At 41.8% G+C, this 20,397-nt stretch overlaps 1 protein-coding gene across 7 annotated transcripts in view; it reads left to right on the plus strand.

Moving 5' to 3' along the window:
* mta3 (metastasis associated 1 family, member 3) overlaps positions 1-20,397 on the plus strand; it is a 168,492-nt gene that overhangs the window by 44,362 nt on the left and 103,733 nt on the right. For all 7 annotated transcript variants that reach the window (XM_078404982.1, XM_078404976.1, XM_078404978.1 and 4 more), the window contains 3 exons: positions 28-91; positions 5,166-5,292; positions 17,183-17,285. In XM_078404982.1, coding sequence (XP_078261108.1) covers positions 28-91; positions 5,166-5,292; positions 17,183-17,285 — 294 coding nt within the window. The remainder of the gene's footprint in view (positions 1-27; positions 92-5,165; positions 5,293-17,182; positions 17,286-20,397) is intronic.

A 20,397-nucleotide genomic window follows, 5' to 3' on the forward strand; every position in this document is an offset into this window, starting at 1 on the left:
CTGAACTGAATATATTTTTCCCCTTAGGGGCAAATGCGGTGTTTCACTGTTGAACGAAACAGAATCAATGGCCTGCTATTTGGAAAAGGAGGTAAAGTATAGACCAATATTTTTGATGTTGTTATGACTGACATTGACAAATACAGTCTTCCATGATCTTCCTGTGGGTGCTAGGATTTGGCCTGTAGTAGCCTTGTTTGTTGTCTTTTCCATATAAAATGTAACATCTCTAGAGATGAATAAGATCATGAGAGGAATAGATTGGGTAGATGCGCAGAGTCTCTTGCCCAGAGTAGGTGAATCAAGGACCGAAGGACATAGGTTTAAGGTGAAGGGGAAAAGATTTAATTGGAATCTGAGGGGTAAATTTTTCACACAAAGGGTGGTGGGTGTATGGAAGAAAAGGAGGTATTTGAGGCAGGGACTATCATAACATTTAAGAAGCAGTTAGAGAGGGAAATGGATAGGACAGGTTTGGAGGGATATGGACCAAATGCTGGCAGGTGGGATTAGTGTAGCTGGGACATGTTGGCCAGTGTGGGTGAGTTGGGCCGAAGAGCCTGTTTCCATACTGTATCAATCTATCTCAGCTTCTGGACATATTGAGACACTAGAGCCAAAAGGTTCAGTACTTATCCCACTGTGACACTATAATTAGCAATGCTGTGATTAAAAACCCTGAAGTTTTTTTCCAACAACTCAGTGGGTAGACTTTATTTGCAAAGGGCAAGATGAGTGGTAACTGCTTTCATTAAAAAGAACTGTTGAAGTATTTAAGTCACATCCGCAGAAAAAGAATGGACGTTTTTTTCTGTCATTTCCATTACAGAAACTTTAAACCAGTGAGTCCAGACAGTAAGCAACAATGCCAAGGATGAGAAATTACAGCAACACCAGAACTAGTTCTTTTGGAATGGAAATAGTTAAGATGTGCATTAATATTTTAAGCATTATAAGATTTGCTTCAGTGAAAAGGGAAAGACTTTTAATTATGGAGTCTTTAATGTGTGATCATCAGTTTGAAATTGTCATTAAAATACAGAGATTGGGAAAATTGTTTTTGCACCATATTTTGAGCTTTGCCTTAAGAAGTCATTGAGGTAAAGATCAATGCATCAAGAAAGAATTGAATATATATTTGAAGCACAGAAAGATACAAGGCCATGGAGACAGCATGATTATTGCTGATGCAAACACGATGGACCAAAATGACTTATTTCCATCCTCTAAATGACTGTTAAAACTCCATTCTAATTCAGCAATTGTACCAAAATGTGTGCAAATGTATCATCATTTCTGTACTTGTGTGTCCTATGCCCCATTTATAAAACCCGGAATAATGTTACCAATTTTTATAATCTCTCAACCTGTTCTCTCCTTGCCTGCCTCTGTATTTCCATTTCCATTAAGTCCATGTCTATTCTTCATTTTCTCTCTCTGTAATAAATTGCACCTGTCATCTCGTCTGTAAATTTTACCAGTCTCTCTTCTGATGTCATTCCTCTCCTTTGAAACACCCTGCATTTGTATAGATGTTCAAAGTGGACTGAGTTTAAGAGTAAGAAAGAGCAGAGTACATTTAGTCTCTGTTTATTTAGATTATTTTGATGTTCAAACATCAAGCCCAATTTTAGGCTTGCTGTTAAAATATCAAAACTTGCTGTTAAAATATCAAAACAATCTAACCACACGGAGACCAAATGCACCCTGTACTTTATTGGTGCCGAACGAACCCCTGGCAATTTGAACACCTATTTATCTTCCTGGAATGATTCTCACTTCACCATCCAGTAATTAGTTTTGTAAATAGTTTTCATATTACCATTTAAATTAATTTATTAATTTGATTACTTTCTGTAGAATTAAAATTTCAAAGAAATCTGTAGTACAATTTATTTTTACTTACTTTGAATAATGAAAGAATGCTAATGTTTATTTGAAACTTTGAGAAGTGCTGCTCCCTGCATCACCAAAATGCAGCATTTCTCTTTCAGCAGGTACAAGATCCTAATGGTTTTATACTGGTCCCTTTACCACAATAGTAATTATAAAGATCTAACTAATGTTCAAAACTTTGCGTGCAAATACCATTCCGCTTTCCTCCTGTGTTTTCAAAAATATTTTCAATATTTCAAACAAAAACTCCTTTGAGTTTGCCTCACAGGGGCGTCTCTGTTGCTACCCTTCCTAGCTACTGCTTCCAAGTTATTGACTCAAGTATAGGAATATATTTTAAAGAAAGATTATAAAGGAGTCTGTAAAATAGAAAGCAATTGAAGGCAGCACAGTGGCATAGCTGTTAGAGATGTTGCCTCACCACCAGAGACCTGATCGAACACATCACAACTCTTATGCCCCAGGTCTTTGGCTTCCTCAATAAAAACGCGAGAAGTATTCATTTACTATCTTCCCTATACACAATGACGGCCAAGCTGATCTTTAAGCAGACCTATTCTTTCTCTAGACATCATTTTAATCTCAATATACTTGTATTTTCTTTAACCTTGCCTGCCAGCTCCATTTCATGTCCCGTTTTTGTCCTCCTGATTACCTTCATCAGCACATTCATGGGGAAATTTGCTTAATCTCAACTGCTTAATCTTAACTTAATCTGACATATGCCTCCTTTTTCATGCTTGTTTCCAGTAGTGCGAGATTCTAGGTCCTGAGGGCACATCCTCAGAATAAAAGTATGTACCTTTAGAATGGAGATGAGGAGGAATTTATTTAGCTAGAGGGTGGTAAATCTGTGGAATTTGTTGCCACAGACAGTGGTGGAGGCCAAGTTATTGGGTATTTTAAAAACTGAGATTGCTAGGTTCTTGATTAGTTAGGGTGTCAAAGTGTACATGGAAAAGGCAGGAGAATAGGTCATAAGATCATAAGGAATAGGAGTAGAATTAGGCCATTCGGCCCATCGTCTGCCATTCAATCATGGCTGATCTATCTCTCCCTCCTAACCCCATTCTCCTGCCTTCTCCCCATAACCTCTGACACGTACTAATCAAGAATCTATCTGTCTTAAAAATATCCACTGACTTGGCCTCCACAGCTTTCTGTGGCAAAGAATTCCACACATTCACCACCCCCTGACTAAAAAAAATTCTCCTCATCTCCTTCCTAAAAGAATGTCCTTTAATTCTGAGGTTATGACCTAGACTCTCCCACTAGTGGAAACATCCTCTCCACATCCACTCTAGCCAAGCCTTTCACTATTCTGTATGTTTCAATTAGGTCCCCCCTCATTCTTCTAAAATCCAGCGAGTACAGGCCAATGCGAACAAACGCTCATCATAGGTTAACCGACTCATTCCTGGGATCATTCTTGCAAACCTCCTCTGGACCCTCACTGGAGCCAGTACATCCTTCCTCAGATATGGTGCCCAAAATTGCTCACAATATTCCACTAGAATATTCTATCCTGCACACTAGGGACAATCAGCCATGGTTGAATGGCAGAGCAGACTCGATGGGCCGAATGGCCTACTTCTGCTCTGATATCTTATAGTCCAAACTTCTATACTCGATACCCTGACTGATGAAATTTAATGCACTGAAAGCCTTTACCACTCTATCTGTGTGATGCCACTTTCAGGGAGCTATGCACCTCTACTCCTAGATCCTTCTGCTTCACAACACTTCACATTCACTGTGAAGGGTTTGCTCTTTTTTTACATTCCTACTTTGGGTTTTTTCATCACTGCTCTACTTTGACTCCCAAATGCAACACCTCGCACTTATCTACTTTTGCCATTTGCCATTCCTCAGCTGACTTGCCCAGCTGATTAAGATCCTGCTGTAATTTTTGATAACCATCCTCACTGTGTACAATGCCACCCACTTTAGCATCATTTGTAAATTTACTAATCATTCTCATTCAAATTGTTGATATAAACCACAAACAGCAATAGGCCCAGCATCGATCCCTGAGATGCTACTTGTCACAGGCCTCCAGTCCATCGATCACCCTTCCACCACAGTGCTCTGCTTGCTTCCATGAAACCAATTCTGTACTCATTTAGCTAGCTCTCCCTGGATGCCCTACGATCTAATCTTCCAGAGCAGCCTATTGTACGGAACTGTATCAGCCTTGCTGAAGTCCATATAGACAATGTCTGCAGCTTTGCCTTTGTCAACCTTTTTGATTACCACTTCAAAAAACACAATCAAACTCATAAGACACAATCTCCTATGTACAAAACCATGCTGTATCCCTAATCAGCCCCTGTCTATCCAAATGCATATATATCTTATCCCTCAGAATCCTCTCCAGTAACTTGCTGCAGATGTTAGGCTCACTGGTTAGCTTCCTTGCCTGTTGTCTCTGTATATTATAACAAACTTCTTTTCTGTATTATACTTGGCACTTGTTCTACAAGTTTGTACTTTCAATGGAGTTTTCTAAGTTCAGTGGGGATCGAAGCCATTGATTCTCTCAATATTCTCCATGGTTTAGTGTTATGTTGCCAGACAAGAAGGTGTTCTGTCATTCATCAGCAGTTTAAATCGCTGTCTTTCTGCCATTAATTTCCACTTCATCTTCAGTACCAGCTCTGTGATGTTTGGCCATTTTATGTTCAAACTGGCAGCTCTTATGAAATGTCATGTACTGATAAGGTAGGTAAATACAATAAATAATTGCACAATGACTTGGAAGGGTAACTGCCCCGGATTATGTGCATTCTGTGCCTGAACCTGGTTCCAGAGTTTGTTTTCAGCTTCTAGATATCAATTGTTAATATCCACCCTCTGCCCTTCTGTGGGAAATGAAATGTGATGGTAACTTAGTTTAATTTAGAGATAAAATGTGGAAACTGTCCGTAAAGCCCATCGAGTCCATGCCGACCAGCGATCACCCAGACACGAGTTCAATTCTGCACATCGGCGACAATTTATCAAAGCCAATTAACTTACAAACCCGCACATCTTTGGAATGTTGGACGAATCCTGAACACCTGGAGAAAACCCCACAGGTTCACAGGGAGAAAGTATAAACTCTGTACAGACAGCACACGTGGTCAGGATGGAACCCGGGTCTCTGGTGCTATAATGCAGCCACTGTGCCTCCTGTGATAATTTTGATCCCTCTTGAATGTTTTTTCATAGGTTTGACTGGTAACTTTCACGGTTTGTTTTAAAAAAAACCCTTATCTTTTGTCATGCAGGATAGTTTTTTCTACTTCTTGGTGTATGATCCCTCACTGAAAACACTCCTAGCAGACAAAGGGGAAATACGTGTAGGCACTCGATACCAAGCAGATATTTCGGATATTTCAGACATGCTGAAAGAAGGTAAGATTGGTGTTTCTTTGTGCCACTTGAATCTATGGCATGTGTTTGCCCAAAGAAGTTCAATGGTGCTTTTATTGTCACATGTGGAAATGCAGTGAAATTCTTTTCTTAAGTACTGTTGCCATTCCTCAACAAATCCTCGATTAGCAGAGTGTACAAAAATAGTCCACTGAGACTGGATAGTGCAATGCATTTGCGATCTCCATGAATATTTCAGATTGCTATTAATAAAAGTAGTAGTGTAATAATGTATTGTGTAAATTAATTCATTTAAAGGAACATGAGACAGTACCACACAGGAACAAGCCCTTCTGCCCATGGTGCAACAGTAGAAGGTCGTCAGCAGCTGTTGGGGTAGACCAGACTTTTTCAGTGTTCTTGGGTAGAACAGTCTTTGCTGTGCCTTCTTGACCAGCGCAGCAGTGTTATTGGACCATGTTAGGTCCTCCGAAATGTGAGTGCCCAGAAACTTGAAGCTGGACACTCTCTCCACACTGTCCCCGTTGATAGAGATCGGGGCATATTCCCCGTTATGTGACCTACGGAAGTTGATGATCAGCTCCTTGGTCTTGGTGGTATTTAGGGACAGGTTGTTATCCGAGCACCAGTCCGCCAGGTTCTGCACCTCCACTCTATAGTTTGTTTCATCCCCGTTGGTGATAAGCCCGATCACCGTTGTGTCGTCTGCAAACTTGACAATGGTGTTGGTGTCGAATGCAGGAACACAGTCGTGTGTGAAGAGGGAGTAGAGCATGGGGCTCAGAACACAGCCCTGTGGTGTGCCGGTACTCAGGGTGATAGTGGCTGACTTTGTGACATATTATCTGCAGGTCAGAATATTAGATTTGCTTATTCTGCCGGTGAATTTGTGCGATTTTTGTGGGGAGTAAGCTACTGGTATCTCTCCAGTGCTTTGAGGTACCAGGTTTGGGTAGTCCTGTCCAAGAAGCATGTGGGAAGATGATGATCAATGCCTTATCACTTGTAAGTTTCAGTGAGTGGATTGATGGAAGATACGTGATGAGAAAAATATATTGAGTACCATGTATGCTTGGCACCAAATTATTAACCTGCAGAAGAGCGGCATGATGGCGTAGTGGTAGAGTTGCTGCCTTAGAGCGCCAGAGACTGGTTCAATCCTGACTATGGAAGCTTGTCTGCACAGTTTGTATGTTCTCCCATTGACCTGCGTGGGTTTGCTCTGAGATCTTCGGTTTCCTCCCACACTCCAGATGTACAGGTTTGTAGGTTAATTGGCTTGGTATAAATGTAAATTATTCCTATTGTGTGTAGGATAGTGTTAGTGTGTGGGGATCGCTGGTCCATGTGGACTCGGTTGGCCAAAGGGCCTGTTTCCGCGCTGTATCTCTAAAACTAAAAAGACTAAAACTAAAAACTTGGGCTTTTCTTTGAAAGAGTTGATGTAAAAGGGACTTGTGTGGGTAGATAAGGTTGTTCTGCGACAAAATAGAACCTTGGCGCTGCTAATTAAACCATACCAAGTTAAACTGGCAGAACACCAAGAGGCATGTGTTTAAACTGGCAAAGTGAAATATATGCTTGACACTGGTTAGCTTGTTGGACAACATAATTATTAAAGTGAACTAACTCCCTGGAGTCCCAGAGAAAGAAGCATAGCCGCACGCTGTGATTGATTGGAGGCTGTTTCTACGAGGACAAACAAAGATCAATTGGCATATCGTTTATCTATTTTGTGATCTTCAAACTTTTACAGAACAGTCTTTAATGTCCTGAAATAAAACAAAAAAAAACCTGGAAGTATCTAGCACGTTAGGAAGCAGCAATGAAGAGTGAAACGGTTTAGTTTGGTGATCTTTCATTACACAGAACATAGATCAGTGCAGCACAGGAGTGGGCCCATCAGCCCACAATGTTTGTGTTGAACATGATCCCCAGTTGAACTGATTTAGTCTCCCTGTACATGATCCAGATCCCTCTATCTGCTACATACCCATGCGCCCATTTAAAAGCCTCTTAAATGCCGTTATCCTATCTGCCTCCACCATTGGCAATGTGTCGCAGGCCCCCATCACTCTCTAAAAAAAGCTGACCCTGCACATCTCCTTTTCCCCTCTCACCGTATAGCTATGTCCTTTAGTTCTGGACATTTCTACCCTGGGGGAAAAGGTTCTGACTGTCTATCCTATCTGCGCCTGTCAAAATCTGATATTTCTTTCCAGTCTCCCCTCAACCTTCGAAGTTTGATATTCTGAGGTAGAGAGGGGTGAATGGCAGGGTAAAGAATGGGGACAAGTCTGATAGCAACAGTTGGTGCAATGTAGCAAAAATTGAATTAGTTTCCTGGAAGTATTTAGTTTGGCGTGCTCATTTTTGCTTAAAATATAATTTAAATATTCACATTTAAGGAGATAACTGCCCTGTCTTCAGTTCTATTTCCTAAACTTTGAATATGACTTCAATGCATCTGTCTATCTAATGAGGCATGTTCATGTTAGGTTTGTTGTAAAAAAATAGGCCTGTAATATTTTGTCAAAATATTGTTGTCATCCTTTAGGAAATATTTAACATAATGAACTATGAAACATAAATCAAGTACCTAAACATTTGTTTTGCTAGGTCCTGGATTTCAATTGTAGAATTTTCTTTTCGAGAAAGCTGTGCCAATTTTTTAATGCAATTTATACATGTTCTAATCAATTGTTACTTAAATAATTCTGGCTGTTGGAAATTTAAATTAGTTCAATCTGTTACTGGTGTCACAAAATAGATTTTGACTTGGAACTTTTTTTAATGATTTGGGTTCATTCAACAAAAAAAGATGATTACTGCCAATTCCTGTGGAATCAAATATAGCTTAGAACATTTGAAATAAAATTTTAAAAATATAAAAAAAATTGCAGCATTCAAATTTGACACTGTGGCAGCTCAATGTATGTTGCTTTAGATAAAGATGTGACCAATGAGTGGAATTGCTGTTATCTTCTCAGTATAAGATATTATTTTTGTAACATTTAACACACAGGAATACGAGTAAAGCGGACAGTAAAATGAAATTAATCCTTTCGCTGGAGTAGGCCATCTGCCCCCTCAAGCTTGCCTCCCCATTCGTTATGTTTGTGACTGATTTATGCTTGCTAAAACTCTTCTGTAAGTTCCCTGAGCTCTCAATTCCTTGATCTTTCAAATATTTATCTACCTCTACCTTAAATCTTGCTGATGACCTGGCCACCAAATCCACAGGGGCAGAGAATTCCAGAGATATACAATCTTCAGAGATAAAAAGTTTACACGCACCACATGTACTGTTTAACTATTAAAAATTGTGGGCAGGAACTGCAAACTTATAGTGCTTATCAAGTTAGTCTTCAAACACGTGCCCACATTTAAAATGACGTATCCATTTTTGTGCAACTGCACCATTATTCGTTTTCTCCTGTTTCAGTGCCAGTTCAGTGTTTGGAATATATTTCCCACGATTTAATTTTATGATTTGTGACATTTGTCATTTAGTGTCATTGTTATATTGTAGTTTAAATACTGATACAGTTCAATTTACAGAAGGGCCGTGAATGGGAGCAGTCTCGGAACTGTTTTCTTTATTGTACACAGAACACTCAGAACGTTTTTGTAAGAATATAGTAACTGGTAGGTGAATTGTATGTCAGAGATCAGCAATGTTCAATCACTTGGGAAACTGATTCTTTTTTTTTTGCTGAAATAACTCTTGGGTTTTGTATTTTACAATTGAAAACATCTGATATTTGTCATAATTCATTGATTTTTCTTTGAAAAGTACTGCTATGCAGACCTCAACAGTATTAACAGATTTGTTAAGGCATTTAAGCTGAAGACTTAATTCTCATGCTGTTTCCACTTTGTGACTACTGTATATACCCTCAGGCAGTGGATTTAAGGATGTTGACCACATCTGCCCATTGGAATTCGGATAGTTCCATGGTCCATATGTTAATTTATCATTTAATTTTTTTTTTAATTGATGGAAACATGTTTTTGCAGAATATGATACATACAGTATTATTTCACAGCACTTCAAATATAAAAGTAAAGATTATCATAGGATATTTTAATGAGGTTTCAAGGAGCAAAACTCTTTAAACATAAAATAATCAGTGGGAATATTGCAGGAGTAAATAAGTATTGAAAGTAAAAGAGGCAAAGAGAGCATATGAGAAGTTTAGCTACCAACAATGAGAAACCCAGATGACTCAAATCTTGGCAATATTGTGTCCTGCAAAGAGGAGAGCAATAAATTGTTGGAGTTTGTGGACAGGTTGCTGGAATGGGCAAGTGCACGGCAGATGAAGTTTACCAATGGCCTTCACACCAAAACTGTTGTGTAGGCACATAAGTATTACAAAAAATAAGTAGCACTTGGAGTAGTGGGTCCTTTTTATGATAAAAGTGGAAACTCGGGCATGAATGCTGAAGACAAATGATACTTTGCACCTGAATTCATCAGAAAATAGGGTGTTTCCACAGTCATAGTGAAGATAGTCAGATAATTGAGTTCTTACAGTAGATTGTTTTTTGCTTAGGATTCCAGCATCGGCAGTCTTTTGTGTCGCTGTATAATTTGATACATTGGTTGGTGATAGGTGGAGGTTTTATAAAAACTTAAATTGTGCTAAAATTGATTAGGTGACCAAGACCACATGGAATAGATTTTTGAGGGAAATACTGGGAACCAATATATCAAATTTGGGGCGGCACAGTGGCGCAGCTAAAGAGTTGCTGCCTTACAGCAACAGAGACCCAGGTTCAATCCTGACTGCGGGTGCTGTCTGTATGGAGTTTGAACATTCTCCCTGTGTCCACGTGGGTTTTCTCCAGTTTCCTCCCACACTCTAAAGATGTACAGGTTTGTAGGTTAATTGGCTTTGGTAAATTGTAAATTGTTCCTAGTGTGTAGGATAGTGCCAGTGTATGGGTGATCACTGGTTGGCGCGGACTTGGTGGGCAGAAGGCCCTGCTTCCGCGTTGTATGTCTAAAGTCTAGCAGTGCACTTACCATAATCTTTCAATCATTTCTGGGTGCAGAAATGGTTTCAGTGCACTGGAGAGTAGTGAATATTACTCCTTTGTTTTAAAAAAAGGGACAGATGTTTAAGTCAGTTTAACCTCAATGGAGAGCAAGCTCTTGGACAATGATCCAGGGCAGGATTAATAGTCACCTGGAGAAAAATGAATTACGCACATCATCGTTGATTTTGTTCAGTGTAAATTGTATTTAAACCGCTTGATTAAATCTTTTTGATGGGGTTGGTGCTGATAATATGATGTATGCAGAATTCTAGGAAGCTTTTGGTAAGTAGCTACATAACAGATTTATCAGCAAAGTACAGCTCATGGCATCAAAGGGACATTGATGGCCTGGATTCAGAGTTGGTCAAGCAATAGACTACGTAAGGTCATGTGAATAGTTGTTTTTCAAACTGGAGGAAAGTGACCAGTGACATTTCTCAGGGATTGCTTTAAAAAAAAATCTATTTTAATGATTTAGGCTTATGGATGAAAATCACAGTATTTAAATTTGCAGATGACTGAAATCTTGGCAGTATTGTGAACCGCAAAAAAGGATAGTAATAAATTATTGGAGTTCGTGGAGAGGCTGCTGGAACCGGCAGGTGCACGGCAGATGAAGTTTAGCACCAGTCCCGAATAAATGCCACAAATCACCTTCATCCAGATGACATTTAATATGGAAAAATGCGAGGTGATGTCTTCTGCAAGAGAGATTGAAGAGAGACTGCATAAAATGAAGGATACTGATCTAAAAAAGGGGTGCAGAGGAATTTTGTGGACATGGTTGCACATTGTTGTCCGTAGCTAAGCAGGTTGAAAAAATAATTAATAAGGTAAACACAATGTTGTTTTTCCCATTAGAAGATCGAGCATAAATGTGGGGAAGGCATGCTGGGCCGTTATAAAGTATTGATCTGGTATCAGCTGGATTATTATGTTAAATTCTGGTTGCCTTATAGGAAGAAAGATATGAAGGTATTAGAGAGAGCACATAATAGATTAGAGATAAATTACATCCGGGATGTCTTCATTCTTTAGGGAACAGGGGTTCTCCTCTTCTATCATAGATAAGGCCCACACACATGTCTCCTCGGTATCCTTCAGATCTGCCTTTGTTCCCCTTTCCCCTAGTTGTAACAGGGACAGAGTCCCCCTAGTCCTTACCTTTCATCCCAACTGCCTTCGCATACAGCACAATCATCCAACATTTTTGCCACCTCCAATGGGATCCCACCACTAGTCACATCTTCCCATCTCCATCCCTTTCCTCCTTCTGCAGAGACCATTCCCTCCGCAACTCTCTGGTTAACTCATCTCTACCCACCCAAACCACTCCCTCCCCAGGTACCTTCCTCTACAACCACAGGAGATGCAACACCTGTCCCTATACCTCCTCCCTCGGCCCTGTCCAGGGACCCCAACAGTCCTTTCAGGTGAGGCAGAGGTTCACTTGCACCTTCTTCAACCTCATCTACTGTATCCATTGTTCAAGATGTGGACTCTTATACTTTGGCGAGACCAAACATAGACTGGGCGATCATTTCGCTGAACACCTTCACTTAGTCTGCCTGGACCTACCTGATCTCCCGGTTGCCAAACACTTTAATTCCCCTTTCAATTCTCACACTTACCTTTCTGTCCTAGGCCTCCTCCATTGTTAGTGAGGCTAAACGCAAATTGGAGGAACAGCATCTCATATTTCACTTGGGCAGCTTACAGCCCAGTGGTATGAATATTAATTTCTCTAACTTCAAGTAACCCTGGTATTCCCTCTCTCTCCACCCAAGTCACACCAGCTTCTCGTTCTCACCTAGCAAACAGCTAACAATGGCCTGTTTCCTTTATCATTGTTACTTTTTTGCATATCTTTCATTCATTTGATCTATATATCTCTACATCGCCATCTATATCTCTCATTTCCCTTTCCTCTGACTCTAGTCTGAAGAAGAGTCTCGACCCAAAACATCACCCATTCCTTCTCTCCAGAGATGCTGCCAGCATTTTGTGTCTATCGTCAGTTTAAGCCAGTATCTGGAGTTCCTTCCTACAGATTAGGGAGGATATATATATTTTTTGGGGAAGGCTGAGGGGAGATTTGAAAGAAGTACATAAAATGATAAGGCAATGGAATAGAATAGTTAGTGGGAACCTATTTCAGTTGGCAAAAGTATCAAAGGTGCAAAATAAAGGAAAAGAGAAAGAGGAATTATGTGAGGAAATACTTTGCAGTGCAACATGCAGTTCACATCTGTAAAGTACTGCCTGCAGCTGTGGTGAAAACTAGTTCTATGGTGGGCTCCAAGAGGGAATTGAATATATAGTAGGAAAACGTGCTGGGCTGCGGAGAAGGGGCTGGGGTATGTAACTAGTGTGTTGCTCTCGTAGACAGCCAGCATACAAAATCAGATATGTAAAATTGACACAAAATGCTGGAGTAACTCTGCCAATCAGACAGCATCTCTGGAGAAAAGGGATAGATGACGCTTCGGATCGCAACCCTTCTTCAGGCTAAAAGATAGAGATGGCCAGAACAAAACGGGGCGGCAACAGATGACCTCAGGAAGGGTGGAGTTCATAATGGCCCATTGTTAGGTGGGAAAGATGTGCTAATGACAAGGGTACAAGGATGCGAAGAGTGAAACTATTAAAACGACTAGCGAAGGGGGAAAGGAATGCAGGAGTTACTTGAAATTAAAGTAATCAATGTTCATACCACTCGGTTGTAAACTGCCCAAGTGAAATAAGAGGTGGTAAACCTCCAATTTGTGTGTGGCCTTACTCTGACAGTCGAGGAGGCCCAGGACAAAGGTCAGTATGGGAATGGGAAGGGCAGTTAAAATAGACAATAGACAATAGGTGCAGGAGTAGGCCATTCAGCCCTTCGAGCCAGCACCGCCATTCAATGTGATCATGGCTGATCATTCACAGTCAGTACTCCGTTCCTGCCTTCTCCCCATATTCCTTGACTCCACTATTTTTAAGAGCTCTATCTAGCTCTCTCTTGAAAGCATCCAGAGAATTGGCCTCCACTGCTTTCTGAGGCAGAGAATTCCAAGATTTACAACTCTGACTGAAAAAGTTTTTCCTCATCTCCGTTCTAAATGGCCTACCCCTTATTCTTAAACTGTGGCCCATGGTTCTGGACTCCCCCAACATTGGGAACATGTTTCCTGCCTCTAACGTGTTCAATCCCTTAATAAGGTTTGGCAACAAGGCGGATTGAGCGCATGTGTTCTGATACATAATTGGCTTGATGGTAGGAAGCAGAGGGTGATTATGGAAGGTCCTCGAAATAGAGGCCTGCTACTTGATTCAGGTATCAGTGCTGGGCCCATTGTTGTTCATTTATTGAAAGGATTTGCATGAGAATGAACAAGGCCTGGTTAGTAAGTTTGCAGACTAAATATAGGTGGTATTGTAGGCAATGAATAGGTTTATCAAAGTTACGACAGGAGCTTGATCAGCTAGGTAAGTGGACTGAGGAACGGCAAATGGAGTTGAATTCATTTTCTGAATTAGAGTGTGAGATGCTGCATTTTGGAAAGTCAATTCAGAGTCGGACTTTCACAGTGAATGGCAGGCCTGGGAAGTGTGGTAGAACAGAGGAATTTAGGAGTTCAAATACATAATTGCCTGAACGTGGTGTCACAGTTAACACCTGATCGCCAAAATTTTCTTTTACCCTATGACAATGACCACGACAATGCCGAGTCAGGTCGATACAAGTTACTTTTTTTGTGAAACTAGCATCTGGCTAAGAGATCACACCGTCTTCGGAAACATCGCGAAATTCCCATGCTTACCTGACCGTCAAACCGTCCCCTCCAATCTACCAGTCAAATGTCCTGACGGTAAATAAATTGGTTAAACAAAACTATAATAATAATAATAATAATAATAATATTCATTTATTGTCATTGCAACGAGTACAACGAAATTAAAAAATAGCCAATCCTGACGGTGCGTACAAACATATATGCAATAAATGCAAAAACAAATAAATACATAAATACAATTAAATACAATTATATTAAGTACAAGATTTTTTAACGGTGTTGCCTAGTGCAAAGGTAGTGTTCAGTTCTCGTATGGCCCTGGGGTAAAAACTGTTCTTAAGTCTGTTTGTTCGGGATTTGATCGACCTGAAACGTCGACCAGAGGGCAGATGAACAAACAGACAGTGGCCGGGGTGGGATGGATCTTTTATTATTTTGCCTGCTCTACTGAGGCAGCGTAGGCTGAACAGGTGCTCCAGGGTGGGCAGTGAGCAGCCGATGATCTTCTGGGCCGTCGTGATGACCTTCTGAAGGGCCTTCCTGTCCTTTTCTGAGCAGCTGGCATACCATGTGGTTATACAGTATGCCAGCACACTCTCGATGGAGCAGCGATAGAAGGACAACATGAGCTTCTCCTGCAGGTTGGTTTTCCTGAGGATCCTCAGGAAGTGGAGTCTCTGCTGTGCCTTCTTTACTGTGGTGATGGTGTTGGTAGACCAGGTAAGATCCTCTGCGATGTGCGTACCCAGGAACCTGAAAGCTGGTACCCTTTCCACACAGACCCCATTGATGTAGAGTGGGTCGTAGTCTACACTGGTTTTTCTAAAGTCAATTATGAGTTCCTTTGTTTTGGAGGAGTTCAGGACCAGATTGTTCACTGAACACCATGCTGCCAGCCTTTGGATTTCATCCCTATAGGCTGTCTCATCTCCTTCTGAGATGAGTCCAACCACAGTCGTGTCATCCGCGAACTTGATGATGGTGTTGGTGGGATGGGTGGGGGCGCAGTCGTGAGTGTAGAGGGAGTAAAGGATGGGGCTCAACACACAGCCCTGTGGTGAGCCGGTGCTCAGTGTAATGGTGGAGGAGAGGTGAGGGCCTATTTTGACGGTCTGGGGGCGGTTGGTCAGGAAGTCCTTGATCCATTGGCAGATGGTTTGGGAAAATCCAAGGTCGGAAAGTTTGGTGACCAGTCTGCTCGGGATGACCGTGTTAAAGGCAGAGCTGAAGTCGAGGAAGAGCATCCTCACATAGCTCCCCTGGTGTTCAAGGTGGGTCAGTGCAGTGTGAAGAGCAGTGTCGATGGCATCCCCTGTAGACCTATTTGCTCTGTAGGCAAACTGGTGTGGGTCGAAGGTGGGTGGGAGGCTGGCTTTGATGTGCTGCAGGACCAGTCTCTCGAAGCACTTTGTGATGACCGGTGTGAGTGCTACCGGACGGTAGTCGTTAAGACCGCTGATGACAGACTTTTTCGGCAGTGGGATGATTGTGGTGGATTCAGGCAGGGAGGGATGGTGGATTTTAAAAGGGACAGGTTGAAGATTTTTGTGAAGACCTCAGATAATTGGTCTGCACATTCCCTCAGCACTCTGCCCGTCACACCATCGGGGCCTGCAGCTTTCCTGGGATTCACTGCTCTGAGCACGCGCTTAACATCATACTCCTGCACAGTGAAGGTGTTGCTGTCAGGTGCTGGAGAGGGTGTTATGTCTGCCACTGTAGCTTTCACCTCGAAACGAGCAAAGAAACAGTTAAGTTCCTCTGCCAGCGAGGCGTCGCCGTCGGCAGTCGTGCGGTTGCTGGTCTTGTAGTTGGTGATGTGCTGGATGCCTTGCCATACCCGCCGTGGGTCATTGTTGGAAAAGTGGTCCTCAATCTTCTGGTATCCTCAAATACCTTTTCTTAATTTAATATTACGTGCTTTTAAATGCATCTGCGACAACCTAGCAAACCTGGGGACAGCATGCGACAGGGGCCGCAATAAGCTACGATACCTGGCGACAAGCCAGCTGTCACCGAGAAATTTCTATCTGGAAAACTTTTCCACAACGCGCCGAGATCCGCTACAATCCATTGAAGACTCCTCACGATCATGCCCGCGACACTCCGGCGAAAGTTCGGCGACATCCTAGTCGCCAGCAGTCGCCTTAAAATCGCCTAAGTGGGACAGGCCCTTAACTTGCCCAACTTCTCCCTAAAACTCAGACCCAGGACTCCTGGCAACATTCTTGTAAATCTTCCTTGCAATTTTTCCAGCGTACTGATAACTGTCCTATAATATGGTGACAAAAAATCTATATACAATACTTCAACTATGCCCTGCAAACATCCTGTACAACTGCAAAAATAATCTCAATTCATATACTTAGTGATTTGACTGATGAAGCACACAAGCCAAACACCTTCGCCAGTCGCCGGCAATCGCCTAAAATATCGCCTAAGTGGGACAGGCCCTTTAGGACTTCATTGCTTGGAGTGTGGGAACCTAAGGAGTAATCTTATAGGTGATGTATAAAGTCATGAAGGCCATAGATAAGGTGAATGCACCCAGCCTTTTCCCCCCTATGGAAAGGGACGGAAAACTAGAGGCCATAGTTTCAAAGAATAAGCAATAGATTTAAAAGATCTTGAGGTGCAACTTCTTCACACACAGGACGGTGCGTATATGGAATGAGCTGCTAGAGAAAGTGGTTGAGACAGGTAGAACATTTAGAACATTCAAAAGACATTTGCATGAATAGTAAAGGCCGAGAAGGATATGGACTAAACACGGGCAAATGGCGCTAGCTTAGGTTGGCATCTTGGTCAGAATGGACAAGATGCTCTGCAGGGCCTGTGTCCATGCAGTATTATTCTAAGACAGTGTAGATGCCAAGGGCTGTATGGCCTCCTGTGTTTAACCTTTCTGTGCTTTGGTATATTTCCATCTCAATTTATTCCTTTTGCAATTGCTGAAAAGATTGTGTCCCAGGTTGGAAACCTCGGTAGGCTGTGTGATTTGTTTTCTTGACTGCAATACCATGAACCTTAGCTGAATAATCTTTCCTATTTGGGGAGATATATTAATTATGTTATTTTCTTGTTGGTAGGTGAATCAGATTCCAGGGATCAATCCAAGATGGAAATGAAAATTTGGGATCCAGACAACCCATTGAATCATCGACAAATAGATCAGTTCCTGGTAGTTGCACGGTGAGTTCAGGAGAAAAGAGCCCTCTATTTATACTGTTAACTAATAAAATATCTCATTATTTAAGTTGGGGAAAGAATGCATATCAATCTGACAAGGACAATTAATGCAATATTGATAAATGCAAACGTGCAGATGTTGGAAAAGTGGTTACAAAACTGCTGTCAATAACAACTAACATAGAACAGTACAGCACAGGAACAGGATAGTACACCACAGGCCGTTCGGTCCACAATGTTTGTACCAAACATGATGCCTAGTTGAACTGATCTCATCTGCCTGCACATGATCCATATCCCCCTTATTCCCTGCATTCCATGTGCCTATCTAAAAGCCTCTTAAATGCCACTATCTTATTTGCCTCAATCACCACCTCTGGTGATGCATTCCAGGCCCCCACCACCCTCTGTGTATAAAAATAACTTGCCCCGCATGTCTCCATTAAAAGTTCCCCCTCTCATCTTGTATCGATGCCCTCTAGCATTGGCCATTTTCACCCTGGGGGAAAAGGTTATGAATGTCTATCCTATCTAGATTAGATTTAAAAGGGATCCAAAGGACCTGGTACACATGGAGTTCAAGATATACAGTTTTGGAAGTCGAAAAAATACTGAGCAAATGGTGTAGGAAAAAACTGCAGATGCTGGTTTAAATCAAAGGTAGACACAAAATGCTAGAGTATCTCAGTGGGTCAGGCAGCATTTCGGGAGAGGAGTGGGTGGCGTTTCAGGTCGAGACCCGACTTCAGTCTGAAGTAGGGTCTCAACCCGAAACGTCACCCGTTCCTTCTCTCCCGAGATGCTGCCCTACCTGAGCAAATGGCAATTTAGTTGGTCAATCCTCACAGAGATATAAATTATGATGCCTCTTGGAGGAATCAGTTGCAACAATATGGTGATTTGTTTTCTGTGATCTAAGGACTGAAAATAAACCTAACCAAGGGGTAGATGGATGAAAGGATGTGCACTTTCCAATAGTATTATCTTGCATTGAAATATATTACGTGGGTTTTTTTAAAACATAGAACACAACCACAGACCATTTGTCTTAATCAGTTTGATGGCATTTATGTCTCACTTGATTCTTCCCATTCTAGTTTATCAAAATCTATCAGATCCCTTCTTCCATGCTTATGGTTTCCTTCCCTTAAATGCATCAATTTTGCCTTATAATCTAACCTAATCAAATTATTTACTTGATGGGTTTAGTGTTAAAATCAGTATCTGTTTTTTGATTATCTTATATTTATGGTTCTAAGATTTGCTCTTCCCTTTAGAGAAGGGAAGTTAGAGAAATCAAATTCACACCACTGGGTTGTAAGCTGCCCAAGCGAAATAAGAGTTGCTGTTCCCCCAATTTGCTTATGGCCTCACTCTGACAGGGGAGGAGGCCCAGGACAGAAAGATCAGTATGGGAATGTGATGGGGAGTTAAAGTGTTTGGCAACCAGCAGATCAGGTAGGCCAAGACTGAGCGAGGATGTTCAGCGAAACAATCGTCCTGTCTGCGCTTGATCTCACCGATATATAGGACAGCTGATACAGTAGACGAGGTTGAAGGAGGTGCAAGTAAACCTCTGCCTCACCTGAAAGGACTGTCAGGGTCCCTGGACAGAATCGAGGGAAGAGGTTTTAGGACTGGTGTTGCATCTCCTGCAGTTGCAGGGGAAGGTATCTGGGGAAAGGATGAGTTAACCAGGGAGTTGCAGTAGGAATGGTCTCTGTGGAAAGCAGAAAGGGGTAGAGATGGGAAATGGTGGGATCTAGTGACTAATGGTGGAATTCCTATACCTCATCCCCCAACTCAGTCCAGAACACTTTAACTTCCCTTCCCATTCCCATACTGACCTTTCTGTCCTGGGCCTCCTCCACTGCCTGCCTTACAACACCAGAGACCTGGGTTTGATCCTGACCAGGGCACTGTCTATACAGAGTTTATCTGTCCTCCCTGTGATTGCGTGGGTTTTCTCAAGGTGCTTCAATTTCCTCCCACATTCCAAAGACGTGCAGGTTTGTAGGTTAAATGGCTTCTGTAAAAATTGTCCCTAGTGTGTGGGATAGAGCTAGTGTATGGTTGATCACTGGTTTCCATGCTGTATCTCTCAACTAAACTAAAGCAAAACTAAACTATTCAGGACAAAGCAATGCGCTAGATTTGCACCCCATCTATCACTGTAAACACTTCCTCCTTCTACCACCAGCATTCCTGGTACGTGTACCATCTACAAAATGCACCATAGGCATTCACCTAGGCTATTGTCGCATCACTTCCCAAACCTGGGACCTCATGATTTGGATATACATCTTCAGTCCTTCATCGTTGTTGAGTTCTTCTCATCCAGAGAGCCTTTGGGAAAACCTTTACTGGAATGACCGTAGGTGTTCAAGGAAACAGCTCACCAGCGCCCTCTCAAGGTCTAAATTAGAGATGGTCAGCAAACCATTAGCTTTTAAAATGCTGTCCAGACTTAGGAAAACAAATAATGAACCAAAAGGCAGCTTGTGCACTTCAGCAGCCAAAATATAACAGCCAGTCACTGCGTCATGGACAACCCCAGGGTCCTGACCCGAAACGTCACCTATCTATTTTGTTCAGAGATGCTGTCTGAACTGCTGAGTTACTCCAGCACTTTGTGTCTATCCAGGGAGGGAGCCTTAGGTGATGAGTGGTGAAGGGGGTGGGCAATTACTCTGGAACTCTTGATCCTCGTAGCTCAGGTATTTTGTTTTAAACAAGAAATGATACTGCATATCGGATTCAAGAGCTGTTGAGCTGGTTCTGAGCTGGTTAGTTCTGCATGTGCTGTGCCTCTTGTGAAATGGTTTTGTTAAGGAGCCTTCCCCAGATTAGATTAATATACGCAACATGCTTGATCTCTGCAAAGCCACATACGTTAATAAAAGAGTTTGCAGAATGTCTCTTCTGATTAGACTCTAAAATTCTTTTAGTATTCACCTTTGGGAATAAATGCCTTTTGGACCAATTTCTGCCCCAAATGCTGTAGAGTACTATAAAGCTCTGATTGATGCACAAAAGACAATTCTGACAGGGCAGTTGTTAAGTGCTTTCTCTGCAGGAATGGCATTCTCTCCACCCCCTTAAAAGTACCATCAGA

The sequence above is a fragment of the Rhinoraja longicauda genome, chromosome 9 (genome assembly GCF_053455715.1).
Source record: "Rhinoraja longicauda isolate Sanriku21f chromosome 9, sRhiLon1.1, whole genome shotgun sequence".
Lineage (NCBI taxonomy): Eukaryota > Metazoa > Chordata > Chondrichthyes > Rajiformes > Arhynchobatidae > Rhinoraja > Rhinoraja longicauda.